The 15,822-nt window shown below is 35.9% G+C and overlaps 1 protein-coding gene across 5 annotated transcripts in view; it reads right to left on the bottom strand.

Moving 5' to 3' along the window:
* Window positions 1–15,822, bottom strand: part of LOC138703836 (protein FAM135A) — a 320,424-nt gene that overhangs the window by 68,297 nt on the left and 236,305 nt on the right. For all 5 annotated transcript variants that reach the window (XM_069832052.1, XM_069832053.1, XM_069832056.1 and 2 more), the window contains one exon: window positions 3,761–3,967. In XM_069832052.1, the coding sequence (XP_069688153.1) occupies window positions 3,761–3,967 (207 nt within the window). The remainder of the gene's footprint in view (window positions 1–3,760; window positions 3,968–15,822) is intronic.

Below are 15,822 nucleotides of genomic sequence, written 5' to 3'. Positions count from 1 at the left end.
TCGTGAGTAGGTAAACTGTGGCTAAACTTAAAAGTACAACATCAAGGGATATGCTGCTGCAAAAGTAGAGAAAGACAGTAAAAATGAGTGGAAAAGAGAGAGGAAGAGAGAAAGAGAAAGACAAATGTGTGTGTTCATGCATTCAAGATAAAGAAGATATGAATTGCCTTCATTAACAAAGAGAACAATGATCATAACCACGATTGATTCTGAAGACTAATTTTATTTTATAATATTCAAACATAATGGTGTGCACTTATTAAAAAGTAGTGCAATCAAATTCCAATTCTGTGCTTAAAAATTACACACTACTCATGACACATTAATGTGCACCTGTATGACAAAAACTAGTCAACTGAACAATTGTGCTATTACAAAATGGTCTGTAAAATTTAAGATAATGAAGAATGGCAATAAAGTTTAAAACATTAACGAGTCTATAGTTATAAATCTGTATTTTTATCATCAATTAAGCGATATATTAATTTTATGTCTCAGAATAATGAAGGAAATACACGTTTAAGAACAGGAGAGCAATGTAGAAGCCACTAATCCATTATGTACAAAGGGAACAACAAATTATGTTCTAAAATAAAATAATTTCTTGTATATTATTAATAGCACATTCTCCCTCTCCTCCTCCACCCCCTCGTATTTAGTCTCATGGTATGGGCGTGTAATGAGGTCCCAATCTCTTCCACACTGATGATTACCATCAGACTTTAAAAATAATCTTACAACAAAAGACTTCGGAAATAATAAGATACCGGTAATTTAGTATGGGCAGTTGACAAAAGAAACAATTTTTTAAATAGTAGTTTTGATGCAGACAGTTCTCTGTATCTTTGAGAAGAATATGGCGAACAATTTATTTTCTCAGTATCGGAAAAGATTAAATTTGTTTTGTGTTACAGTATAATTTAAGATCAGTTGGACAGTGATTAAGGAATTATTTAACAAAGACAATGAACATGTGTAAATCAAATAATACTGAAAAATTCATGTCAAATGAATTATTAGAGAAAGATTATTATTATTATTATTATTATTATTATTATTATTATTATTATTATGATCATCATCATCATCATCATCATCATCATCATTATTTCTGTTAAGTTTATTTATACATGCTTTAACATCTGTGGTCATACCAAAATACCTTACTATAATAATACCGGACAGCTGTACACTAGTAGCATTGGCGTGAGTGTGAAATATTGCGGACCTGACATCTAGTGGAGCAGAATAGAATTACGTCCACATATACAAATATTAACATAGAGGGATTCTGACTATTGTTTAAAACGTGAGTTACTAATGTGGAATTATATATGAAACACTTAATAAATGTTGAATAGTATTTAATGTAAAATTATTACCTTATATCAGAGCTGCATATTATGAGAATATTGCATACTTCATATTACTTTCCGTAATTATTAATTGTTACATATTTTTTCTTTGCTTTAGTGAGACAAAATCAGTTCTGACATTAGGAATGAATTTACAATAATGCTTTATATACGCATTGCTGACAACTGCAAAAATAAAAATGGTAGTATTCTGATGCTTGTAATAATTATTAGTAAAGGCATGTAGACAACAATAAAACTTAGTTTGCTAAAACCTTAAAATTTCCAATATATTTTAACTTCTATTCATTTATTAGGTCTAAATAAAAAAGCTAATTTTTATTGTTCTATCAACGCAGAGACAAAAGCAATACGATTTGGAGCAATTTGTAATGCTTTATTGTAGCAATTATAAACAGCATATATACACCCTGACATTTTAACACAGCACTAATTAATAAAACTATTAACTAGCCCAGCAACAATACACATTGCAGTTGATTACAGCTTGTTTCGCGAGTATCTCCACACCGGCCGCCTAGGTAGCAGCACCAGCGTTGTTCACACGCAAAACTGCTAGCTGTCCGGTATTATTATAGTAAGGTATTTGATCCACATTTTCCTGCCAGAGGAAGTTTTTTCTGGATAAAATTAGAATGGAGTCATGCCATGCTAATGACAAAACCAAATTATTGAAGTTGTAGTGAATGTGATGATCAATAAACTGATTTCTATGTTTAACTTCAAATTTTTCTTCATGATTTACATTTTTAAATAACGACTTTTTTCACGAATTACAGTAGTTTTATCTACCAATTTCCATGTATTTTATTCACTATTTTAAGATGTTCCAAATTATAAGTAATGACCTGAAGCATGTCTGTCCGAATTCATTCAAGATGTGTGAAGCATGTGTAGGATCAAATTATGACTTACATCTTGATTACACAACTTTTAACACTGTATCACTTCGGAATATGTATGATAAGAACTTTCTTGTGTTAAATATTAACGTACTTTGTTAACATGTTTCGACCTATTTTCGGTCATCTTCGGAACTGGTCGTTGTTGGTCTTGGCGCCTCTTCTTTCCTGTGTGGGTGCGTTCGTAGTGTAGAGTCAAAGAGTGTATGTGTTTTGAAATTGAGTTGTGTGTTGAGAATTTCGTTGGGGTGTGTTTTCGTGTGTCTGTATATTTCATATTGTTCTAGTGTGTTGAGTTTCTGGCTTTTTGGTTGGATGTGCAGTATTTCCATGTCTGTGTTGATGTCTCTGTAGGTGTGGTTGGCATTTGTGATGTGTTCTGTATATGTGGAGGTGTTTTGTAATTTTGTTATGGCTGTGATGTGTTGTTTGTAACGTGTTTGAAATGATCTGCCTGTCTGTCCTATGTAGAAGTTGTTGCAGGTGTTACATTTGAGTTTGTATAGGCCTGTGTGGTTGTATTTGTTTGTTTGTGTTGTTTGTGTGTTGAGATGTTTTTGTAAAGTGTCATTTGTTCTGTATGCGATGTTGTAGTTTAATTTCTTGAATGAGATTACAATTTTATGTGTGTTTTTGTTTTCGTATGTTAGTGTGATGTATTTTTTGTGTTCTTGTGTTTGTGTTGTATTCTTCTGTTTTTTGTGGTTTTGTTTTGTCTTACTCAACACACTAGAGCAATATGAAATATATAGACACACGAAAACACACCCCAACGATATTCTCAACACACAACTCAATTTCAAAACACATACACTCTTTGACTCTACACTATGAACGCACCCACACAGGAAACAAGAGGCGCCAAGACCAACAACGACCAGTTCCGAAGATGACCGAAAATAGGTCGAAACATGTAAACAAGGTACGTTAAAATTTAACACAAGAAAGTTCTTATCATACATATTCCGATTAAGACTTTAATTGTAGTTGTGTTAAAATGGACTATGTTTAGGTTTTAAAGATGATAATTCAACAAATTTACTTTAAAATAAAGAGACAAATGGCCATAAGATTAATTTGAAATGTTATGTTTTATTTAACGATGCTCGCAACTGCAGAGGTTATATCAGCGTCGCTGGATGTGCCGGAATTTTGTCCCGCAGGAGTTCTTTTACATGCCAGTAAATCTACTGACATGAGCCTGTCACATTTAAGCACACTTAAATGCCATCGACCTGGCCCGGGATCGAACCCGCAACCTTGGGCATAGAAGGCCAGCGCTATACCAACTCGCCAACCAGGTCGACTGATTAATTTGAATTTAATGAATAGGGCCCATCTGATTAAATTTATTTTAATAATAATCTAGAAATTAAACAAGGCCAAGTGTTTATATAACAGAACACAGATTGGAGATAAATAAAGAAGACCCAACAAAAATTAGACAATACCGAGTATCCACCATTAATTTTGTCTACTCACTTTTGCCAAATCACTGAGGTTGCTGAATCTCTGAAAGCAGTCCGTTGTCTCAAGCTTCAACTGCTGCCAGGAAGGCAGCAGCTTCATGTACTCTTGCAGCCGTGCCTGAAGTGTCTCATAAGACGCCAGCAGAATGCTACAGACTTCCTGATGAACGTGACGAGCATGTGCCAGACGAGTTCCTGAACTGACACACTTTGTGCTGTTCTGTGGGAAAGAATAATAATGAAACATGTAATACAATCACTCTCGTGTGAATGGAGGCCAACATTTAGTCAGTTTATAAAATTATAGGTCTGTTAGAGAAACTGAAGAAAGTGGACTCCATGCATCAATACCGGCATCACTAAAACTGACATGCACCATTAAAACCGCCATGCAATTCCTGCAACAGCAAATATTCTGAAATAATGAGCCAATTCTCACTCGCCGACCTTATTAATAGTAACTGAAATTCACAACGAAAGCTCTAAAACGATGCCTCCAATTAATTTCTTAGTGTTTTTCAGTTCTGTTCGAAAGTGCTGCAACAATTCTTTTCAAAATAATGTATAAATGTCATATTTCAAGTCGAGATAAAATTATCAAAGAATACATTTTGGATTATTAATATCTGATTCAGGAAGTATTTTTCAAAATAGTGATAATGTGCTTAATTTCAATTTAAGAAATATTTTTCTTCAACTCGAAGTTATGATGTCTACTATGAATTATCCAATATTAGTGCGTAACTTCAGTTATTTTCGTAATTCTTTCTTCTATTTAATGTAGCTTTAATTGTCCTTTGTTGCTCTAAAATAATTTCTTTAATGTTTTAGAATTTTTACATTTCAATGAGTATATGAACGAATGAAAAAAAGGGAAGGGGTAAAAAACAAGGGAAAAGAGACAAATGAATAAGAAAGAACGAGGAAAGAAACAACTGAAATGTAAAGATAAAAAATACGAACATACAGGAAACCACTGCCTGTTGGATTGTGTCCTATGGCTGCTTACACTGCCTGCCCAATCAATGTTCATGCGCGAATAGCCGCTAGATGGCAGGTAGTGTCTTTGCATATACTGACAAAGTTAATAGTGTTGTGCACTACCTGCCACATAGCGGCAAAATAACGCGATTGACCAGTCAGTTTACGTAGCATAGGATATGATCCAGTAGGCAGTGAAGAAAACAGAGGAAAAGCAACAAATGAATTGATGAATTAGTTACAAAATAAATAAATTACTGAATAAATGAATGAAACAATTGATAAACAAATATGTAAATAGGTAACTAGCTAAGTAGGTAAACAGATAAATAAATAAATAAAGATTCATAAAATATAAAAAAATACATAAAATGTAAAAAAGAAATAAAACTTACTTATTTACTTATTTACAAATGGCTTTTAAGGAACCCGAAGGTTCATTGCCGCCCTCACATAAGCCCGCCATCGGTCCCTATCCTGTGCAAGATTAATCCATTGTCTATCATCATATCCCATCTCCCTCAAATCCATTTTATTATCCTCCCATCTACGTCTCGGCCTCCCCAAAGGTCTTTTTCCCCTCTGGCCTCCCAACTAACACTCTATATGCATTTCTGGATTCGCCCATACGTGCTACATGCCCTGCCCATCTCAAATGTCTGGATTTAATGTTCCTAATTATGTCAGGTGAAGAATACAATGCGTGCAGCTCTGTGTTGTGTCAACAAAATATTCTTTCATATGATTTGTAGACATGTCAAAGAGAATCTGTAAGAAAAGTAAGAAAACTGTTTTTCTTAAAGTATCTATCTAGATATTTGTTCTCACACACACACAATAAAAATGCGTGGAAAATTTGAGAAGCTAGACCTGTATTGAATAAGGAACCAAATAGAAAAATATATGTTCACCAACGTGAAATGTGATAAGGCTGGTGGTAAACTATAAAATTAGTCTGAAAATGTTGGATATAATTCTTGAACAATAGAGGAATTGAAACATAAACATAAACACAAACATAAACATATCATAACATAATATAAGGGCACACAATAAATTAAGGGAGTGAATGTCAAAAAGTCTACATCAATCAATCTTCTTAACGTATCCAGCTGTTTGCTGACAACATAAAGTCCACTATAGTTCACTGTAGTCTATTCAGTTGTTGTTTTTCTCCAGAAATGAGGGGTATTTTGATCGGTGTTCATTATAGATGCCTGTTGCTAGTAGCCAGAGTTGGGGTGTAGTCAATATATACTGCAGGGCTGTGTCTTCTGCAACTGGTACTCATGATTTTAATTTACTTCTTTTGTGGTTTATGGATGGACAGTATAGAAGAATATGTTCCAGATCTTCATTATGATTATTACACCACAGACAAGTAGGATTATCAGAAATGTGAAATCGGTGTAGGTACAATTGAGTGACAATGTGACCTGTTCTGGCTCTTGTTAAAAATGTTTGAACATGTCTGGGCAAGTTTTTGTACATTTCCAGGTCATTTGGTTTCTTTTGCACAGACTGTAAGATTTTTCCTTTGTCAGAAGAGAGCCAATTGTTGATCCATAGGTTTGTAAAATGAGACTTTACTGAAGCAAAAGCACTGGATAGAGATATCACTTGAAGAGGTCTCGGTTGCAAATATGTTGCCTGTTTTGCAATATTATCGACTTTCTCGTTTCCAGGTATAAAAAGAAGCTAAACATATACATACATATGAACATGCAGAATTTGGAACAATTTCTTGAACTCATCAAATTTAGTACCTACTTAGTGTATGTTTTCAGTGTGAAACGCCAGATGACGCCCACATTGTTGGTGAATGTCAACAAGCTACTAGAACTTCCAAGGTCTCACAATCAGCACAAGCAATATTTACCGCTCAGCTGACTTCATAGTGACATAGTTTACGTTTTTTGTTTCCAATGCACTACAGTGTTGTTTGTCCACCTTACAGTGTAGTATGGAAGACTTTAAATTTCCTACAGAACATGTATTTATGTACAAGTAATACATGTTATCACATTCAGCTTGACAAATTTCGAGGAGACTCACAGAATATTTCTTGATGTTACATTTCAAAGCCCTACAACGATTCATAATCTAGTTATGAAATTTCCACAGACAGAAAAATGTTGCAGATAAAAGTCCAGGGAACAGCGTAAGGTTTTTCTGTGGTTTTCCTAAGGCGCTAAGACAAATGTCGGGATGAGACCTATAAGAAATGGGCCACGGACCTGCACTCATATCCCCATGACCCCCGTAATTACTCTAAATTTAATTAATAATTACCCCTTCCCCATAAATTCCCCCTTTCCTAACTAACAACGCAATGCCGTAGTTCAGAATCTATAAATTGCCTGTTACATGTGCGAGGTCACTCATCTAGTCGCAATGCCAAAGGTCAGGGAACCTTTCAATTTGCAGATTCAGAATTCACAGCGTTTCTTCTGACGGTCTTCACCTGCCTTGTCATCGAACAACAGATGACAGAGTCTTCTCGACTCCTCCTGCACTGCAAAATGACACAGTTTCTTTCAATGTGCAGATTTACACCAGCCATTTCTTCCTCGTCCCGTCCCATGATCACTTTGATCACATTTCCGTTCCCCTCGCGTATGTGGTACCTAAGAGGTTACGTCCATTTTCGGTTTTTCCCCTTCAAAATTTTCTAGAGCTTCTTCAGTGGAGCAGCATAACCCAGAGTGAGACTAGTGGCCAACAGGCTTGGAGCTCACATATTTAGTTTCTTACAGCCCCGAAACCCTTGCAAGGACGTGTTTTGCGTACCTTTTAAATTTCTCCTCCCAATTCTCCTCTTTCAATTCAATTAAATTCAATTCAGCGTAAGGTGTACATTGAAGAAATCCTAGATATCATAGCTTATCAGCTAGAAAGTTCCCATAAGTCCAATAGGCGTGCACAAAACTGCAAATGGACGATACTGAACACAGCATTGGTCAGATAATGTGAATGGATTCTGAATCAGTTCATAATGGAGACACAGATCCACATCTTAAGTCTGTTCTTGGATAAGGCTTGGTTTCGTCTCTATGGCTATGTCGACTCTCAAAATAAACGACACTAGTCCTCTAGAAATCTTAATCTCGTTCATCCAGTGCCCTTCTACACCGTGTATCAAGAAGGACTTTACAACTTTAAAGTAAAACACATCAAGTTTTGACTGAAGTAGTGCCTTTGTACCAAATTCAGACACCAAGAGCGCTACATCAGCTACAGCACAAAATAGGTACTTTCAGAACGTGCTCGCTGTCAGGGTTGCCAGATGTCCCGATTTGGCAGGACATGTCCCGATTTTCATATAAAAGTCCCGGGTCCCGCTTCGATTCGAGGCGGGATGCAAAAAGTCCCTCTTTTAGAGAATTAACATCACTTGAATAATTTTATTGTTACCTAGTAACTATTTTCTTCTAGGCCTAAATAATTACATTAAATTTCAATCAATTTTCTTAACAATGTAGGTTTACACGTTGGAAAAAAAACTAATATTTTGGCAAGTGTAAGGTTTGTGACAGCGAATTCAGTGGTGAATATGATATTTCTAAACGTTTAAAAAGAGACGTTTATCAGAAATGCATGACACAGAGAATGCACAGAAGCTTGTTGAAATTGCTAAAGTTCAGTGATAAATATGTAGGAAGCTCTAAAAATGTGGGTTCGGAGCAGTAATATGCTAAGGCACAAATTAAGTATGAATTTAGGTATAAATAAATTTTGTCACTGTTATCAATTATTAAACATTGAAATTTAAATATTTTGTCACATATGATGCCAGACATAGCTATTATTAAGTCATTTAAGTTAATAATTTGGCGTAACATATTATTGCCACAAGCCCTTCAGAAAGACGCCAGAGAAATGTGATGTAACTTACAGCCAGATAAATATTGTTTGTACTTGAATAGCTGTATCTATAATACAGACGTGGACAAATTATTAACAAAATTGACGATTTTTATGATAATTCTGTTTACAAAATTTGACTTTTCAATTTAGACTACAATTGACAATTTTGCATACTTCTATCATTACAGTAGACAGAAATATGCAAAAATGTCAACTGTAGTTTAAATTGAAGAGTTAAATTTTGTAAAAATATGTAATAAAAATCTTCAATTTTATTAATAATTTGTAAATTAGCAAAAATGTCAACTACAGTCTAAATTGAAGAGTCAAATTTTGTAAAACTATAAAATAAAAATCTTCAGTTTTGCTAATAATTTGAAAAAATATCCAAAATGTCAACTGTATTCCAAATTGAAGAATCGAATTTTGTAAAAATATATAATAAAAACCTTCAGTTTTGCTAATAATTTGTAAATATGCAAAAATATCAAATGTAGTCTAAATTGAAGAGTTAAATTTTCTAAAAGTATACAGTACAAATCTTCAATTTTGCTAATAATTTGGAAATACGCAAAAATGTCAAGTGTAGTCTAAATTGAAGAATCATATTTTGTAAAAATATATAATAAAAATCTTCAATTTTGCTAATAATTTGTCCACGTCTGTATGTATTTTATTCAAATTGCAATTTTGAGATTCATATTACTTTTTTTCAGCTGCGGGATAATTTTTATTTATTATTTTTTTTTATTTATTTTGTATAGTCATGAAAATGTAAATTCTGCCCAAATTCATATCAGTCTTTCTTTAAGACAAAACGTAAGTACAGCACTACATATGGTGAAAAAGGATGTCCCTTCTTGGTACCTCTAAAATCTGGCAACCCTGCTCGCTGTGTGTTTTGGTTTCACGCAACTGAGTTGGCGACTACAGTGCAACGTAATTTTCGTACTCAGTATCATAAAGATCCTAGGTCTACAATTTACTCTTGGCACAGGACTTTTGTTGAGACTGGTTGTTCAGTGCAACATGACAAATCTCCAGGTCACCCGCAAACTTCTGATGTTGTTGAACATGTCAGGGAGAGCTTTACCATAGCCCCAGAAATTCAACGAGACATGCCTCTCGTGAGATATGTATACCACACATCACGGTTTGGCGGGTACTACGAAAACGTAGTAATAAGGGACAGAGGTGTATCAAGATATGCTCGAATTGTTCCTCATTCTGCAGATATACAAAGTTGATCAAAATGGACGCATTCACTTCCAGTGAGATGAGCACCTTACTACCACCACGAGGTGTCCTACTTGATCAGCATTTTCCAGGTCGTTGGATTGGTCGTGCAGGGTCAACTCGCTCATCAGATCTGACTCCCCTCGATGTTTTTCTCAAAGAGTATGATTGCCACGAGCAGCAAGAAAATCACAGAACCATGTTACTCTCCCCTCCAGGAAACAGTGAATGGCAAAAGGATATAATTTTACGCCATTTTCAAGATTCTGCCAGTCTCTCACACAGCTAATGTTTCCTTACAAGCAACCAATCAAATTTTCAATAACCAGAGTTATCAGTAATAACACGTGACCACTTTGAATCCCTAACCTCACTCCTGTCACTTTTATCTGTACCCACTGCATTACTGGTACGATTACAAAGAGTTTTAGGCTTTCATTAGTGCTGATATTAATTTTTATTTTGGTATTATCGATACCACGTTCCAAATCATTGCAGTATTTCCTTGCATATAGGCGTGGCTGACTCAAGAATACATGCCGAAGTTTGGTAACACTTGAAATAATCCCACTGTACTTAACATATTTCAGATAATCGTGTCTCAGTACTACAAGCATTCAAAATGTCGTAAACGTTTGTGAATTGACAATCCTAACTTTACTTACGTGTTTATCGGCTATGCAATTACTGATGAACCAAAATTATATAATTTTTATTTCCTTTATTTTATTTCCTTCGTATTTTAACTTTGTAATCATAGTGACCAATAAAGTATAAAAGCAGTTGCTGTGATTTTGAAGTATACACTTCCTAGGCCCGGTTTCTTCAACCTTTGTTAAATTATAACAGTGTGTTATTTCATTTTAACTGTGAACTTAACAGCTGAAGCATTTCTTCAACTACTGTTAGTACTAACAGGCTGTTAAAACCTATGTTAATTTAACTGCCCAATTTCATGCAGTTAAATCATTTAACTCTCTGTTAGCATAGAAGTATCCAATATGGCTGGTGCATTAGATGCTGAACTTTTATATCTTTATTATATACAAAATGATATCCATGAATACATAAACAGAGGGGATGATATCTGTGATTTGACAGAACAGAAGTTCATACAAAGGTATAGGCTATATTCTGCCATGCCTCACTTTTCGCTTTCAACTTAGATCCGTTTATTTGTTTATTCTCATTAATTGGTTTATACTGCGAAATTATTTCCAGCAGAAGGCTTCTCGCAAACGAAGAGAAATTGTTCACGCTACTGTCATACAGACGATGGAAAGAAGAGAAATCAAACCTGAGAGAATAGAAAGACTTCTATCCTCTCTGAATCAAACAACGGAAACAAGCGAGAATCGCAATTGTCAGAGTTCAGAAAACAGAATTGAGCCTATACTTGGTTATAGGTTATGGTTAAACTCTACAATCTCTGGTCCTAACAGAGAGTTAACAAACAGAATGTTAAAATGTGAAATGTAAAGTTGAAGAAACGCAATATTTTTAACAACAATTCATACTTTTAACTTACAGTTAACTAACGCTATGTTAGGTGCATTTTAACAAAAGTTGAAGAAACCGGACCCTAGTTTCATAAAATATTATTATAACTGTATTGACAAACAAGACATCTAAAAAAGGTCTTGAAATTTTGAAAAATGAAATAAGTCACAATATCCCATTCTCTGATAAATATTTCAGAATATGAATATACACAAGTTTCAATATTTTCTTAACTCTGCAACATCTGGAAAAAAATGATGTACCTAACACACAAAACTCTCTCTGTATCTGTAAAGCACAATAAGAGTGATAAACATGTAATGTCCCTAGACGCTCTGTGGATGACATCTTCATTGGCTAAAGCTATGCTTGCTAATATTTAAAAGGCTTGCAATTCGCCATTCTGTGATGTGTAGGCCTAATGTGCAAGATCTCAAAAAGCTGGAATGCGTGGCGTGCTTGGCATGAAACATGCATGCTGCAGCTCATGATAACTTTCTATCTTCACATTATCACACAATGTTGCCATATGAACAATTTAAGAGAGTCGTTAGAAGGTGCTGCAAGCCCTCAATTAAGTTTTTCATAAAAGCTTCAGGGCAGAATCAATGACATAAAAGCAAAAGCTGAAAAGAATATTGCCTATTCAAGCCCACACCTCAATGAGACCAACAACTTGAAATGGAGCCTGAATTATTTCGTATCATATTTGCTAAAATATGAGCATATGAATTTCTCGAACCATTAAATTTCTAACAGAAGCTATAAAAGGCTGTAGCACTTTCTATATAATGTATAATACTGTATAGTAGAAATTTTTAAAAATAATCTCTAAAGACAAATACATTAAATGATACCGGTAATACAGTGAGTTCTCACATTTCTATCGCAATGGATTTTCCATCGGAAAAAAAGTCTGAGTTTCCTACTTTGTAGAAAGATGTCTCTGCAGAACCTGTGAGACTGCATGAGCCTGAGGTCTTGAAGCAAGAACACAGAAAAATCACTTCCTATCATTAAAATCATCTCCAGACTTCTGTGCGTCTGTTAAAATTTCGATCTTAAAAAGTTAAGCATACTAGGTATGGTGAAGTGCTTAGAGCAGGCCTGCACAAGGTTTGCGCTCTCCGAGCCGGCTCACAGCTCATGAGCGGAATGCAGATATTAGCTGCGCTCTGTATAAGGGTGGACTGGAAGAAGGGGTGATCTCGTACAAAATATACACAAAAGGAAGTACTATTACGAGTGCTTATGAAATGAATTCCCGTTCAGTGTTTGCAAAACTATCTTGGACTATTATTAATTAATAAAGAAATATTTATTTTACAGAAGTAATAGAAATTCTATAGCTACTTAAATGTACAATATCATTTTGATCTATTTTTATTTATCAGTACATCAAAACGAGGTTTTATGCTGTTGGCAGCTGAAAGGAACAGTAGCCTACTGATCGTAATGAAACATCAGTTACAGATGTTCGATGTCTGCCTTTATTAAAGTTGATTATAGAAAACAGTTGCTCACAAATATAAATGTTGAGCCAAACATAGCAATCATTTTCACAGCCAGCCTGTGTAGTCGTGGATATTATTGCTAATGTTTAGTCTTGTAAAACTCAACCAGGCTAGTAGTATTATTCAAACGATCTTTAGCTCTTAGGTCGCATTGAAGATCAATAAATTCGACCTGTAAATCGTTAAATGTTAAATGTTACGTTTCGTCTTTTAGATTCCTCCATACTGTACTGTAGCAGTAGGTAAGCAACGTGAAACAGTTACTGAGAATAGGCCTACACACTGCACTCCACTAGATAACTGTGGTCGTTTCCCTCTCCTCTACCTATAGCAAGTCTATGTCAATCTGACGTATCTTCCTCTCCGTTTCGGCGAGCGGTAAACACAGCTATCCCGCTCCGAATGAGTGCGCGTGCTCATTGAGCGCTGTTTGTGCAGGCCTGGCTTAGAGATACGTAACATGTCACCATGTCTAACATACCATACCAATCTATTTCTTTTCGCTTAGCCTACATAAAAATGGATTACTTGTAATTAATTGATTAACTAGCGGATTTACTCATGTTAATTATGTAAGTTTGTGCGGCTTACAGCTGTTTCGGTGCTTCACACACCATCGTCAGAGCCTACTAGATCTCGGCGTCATCTCGAACTTCTCTGCCTGTTATGTGGGTGCGTTTGATTGTTGAAAGGTGTTGAAGAGTGGAGTCAAATAGTGTGTATGTACTGAAATTGATCTGACTCCACTTTTCAACACCTTTCAACAATCAAACGCACCCACATAACAGGCAGAGAAGTTCGAGATGACGCCGAGATCTAGTAGGTTCTGAGGATGGTGTGTGAAGCACCGAAACAGCTGTAAGCTGCACAAACTTATATAATTAACACGAGTAAGTCCGCTAGTTAATAAATTAATTATATTAAAGTGTTAAAAGTAGTGTATGCAAGATTCAAAATGGATTACATATATTCATTTTTAAAGGACTTAGGCCGTCAAGATCACCAAACCTGTCTCTAGTAGACTTTTTCCTCCAGGGCTATCTAAAAGGTATTGCCTATCAAAAGAGTCTTCGCACAATTGATGGCCATAAGAAAAACATAGCTAGAAAAATGGCGACATTAATCCAAGGGTGCTACACATATTAGCAACAAACCAGGTTCCTTTCATTATCCTCCATTACTAAAAACTACTGCGTGTTCAGTTCTAAGTGTGTCATGGCTTGCTGTATGCCTTCATGTGGCTAGTCGTTGAGCCTAGAGAATTCAATCTTCCTACACTTCCGCAGAGGCGTATTACCTATGTGCCAGAGAAGTTGCCTAGCAAGTACGGCGTTCATTCTGAAGAGTACTTACCGATACGTACGGTAACGCCGGTAGTGGCAGGAATGTGAACTGTTTGGAAACACGTACTGAGGTGAGTTTTTTCCTTACTGTCGGGATATGTGGAGAGGGATAAGACGATTACTTCCGTATTTGTTGACATTAACTTCGACGGTCAACATGGACACGGAGCATTTGATTTGTGTTGTGGAATGTTGCAGTGCACAACCGATAACAAATACCCTGCATACGACTTGCCCGCGCAAAACACAGTTGGAAAGAGGTTATGGTAGCAGACAGACTTTACAGACAGCCATCTGTTGCTACGACGTTCAAGGTATACCATACACGTTCTCAAGTTCAGATTGAACGCCTTGAATAATAGGCTTCAAATCGCTGACTCAACAACAGTGACGTCATGACACACTTTGAAATGAACACCCAGTATTTGCACTTCCTTCCCTAACATTCTGTACATAAACAATTAAAACTCCACTTGTACTACAAATCATATGGCAACAATGAATGCTCAACAACGTACAAGTAATGCCTGTGGTCTTGTCAGCAATGCGTAGGCTGTAGTGGTGTGCATCAATATAATTCTATTACAGATTTTCTAAATGTGATTACTTGTTTTCAAAGTATTCTCACTTCAGCAAGTAATATCTTAAAGCCTTGATTGTGACCAGGGTTATGCATTACTCATATTAGTATAGAAATATTACTAAAAAGCTTGCCTTTGTATTTTTCTTCATCAAAGAATGCAATGTAGTAACAAAAGGTACAGTTATTCTACTGCTGAAAATCAATTAACTAAAGGCTACTACTACCGTATTGGTCCGAATATAAGCCGCACTTTTTATTCAAATTTCAAACTCGAAAAGTTGGGGTGCGGCTTATTTGCGCGGCCGATAAATTTAAACTTGAAATGTGGCGCATGTTGCTACCGGTAATTTTATATCAACTTCCAGAGGCACGTCATTGAATTGCGTCAGCGCCACTCTTACCCATTACACCAGATCGGCAATGCCGACGAGACGCCCGTATTTTGGGACATGCCGAGCAATATGACAGTTGACAATAAAGGGGCGAAAAGCATATCATTGAGAACAGCTGGAAATGAAAAACAAAGAATCACTGTGATGCTGGCGGTTACGGCAGATGGAGGAAAACTGCCTCCGTACGTTATTCTGAAGCGTAAAACTATGCCCAAGGAGAATTTACCTAAGGGATTAGTGATTCGTTGCCAAGAGAAAGGATGGATGACAACCGAACTAATGATGGACTGACTAGCTACGGTTTGGAATCGCAGACCAGGTGTGCTGCTCTGTAAGAGGGCTATGTTAGTATTGGATGCCTTTAAAGGTCACCTCACACCCGAAGTAAAGAAGAAAATTACTGCATTGAAGACAGACCTTGTCGTCATACCTGGAGGTATGACATCAAAATTGCAGGTGCTTGATGTCGTCGTGAACAAGCCTTTTAAAGACCATCTCCGAAAACAGTATTCGGATTGGCTTCTGGAAGGGGGTCATGCATTCACTCCATCTGGGAAGATCAAGAAGCCATCTGTCAGCCTTATGTGTGAGTGGATTCTCTCTTCATGGCACACGATATCACCAGATTCAATCATCAAAGGCTTCAAGAAATGCTGCGT

This window comes from Periplaneta americana, chromosome 7, assembly GCF_040183065.1.
Source record: "Periplaneta americana isolate PAMFEO1 chromosome 7, P.americana_PAMFEO1_priV1, whole genome shotgun sequence".
In the NCBI taxonomy this organism is placed as follows: domain Eukaryota; kingdom Metazoa; phylum Arthropoda; class Insecta; order Blattodea; family Blattidae; genus Periplaneta; species Periplaneta americana.
The sequence above is the reverse complement of the archived record's forward strand: the minus strand, read 5'-3'. Positions and strand labels throughout refer to the sequence as shown.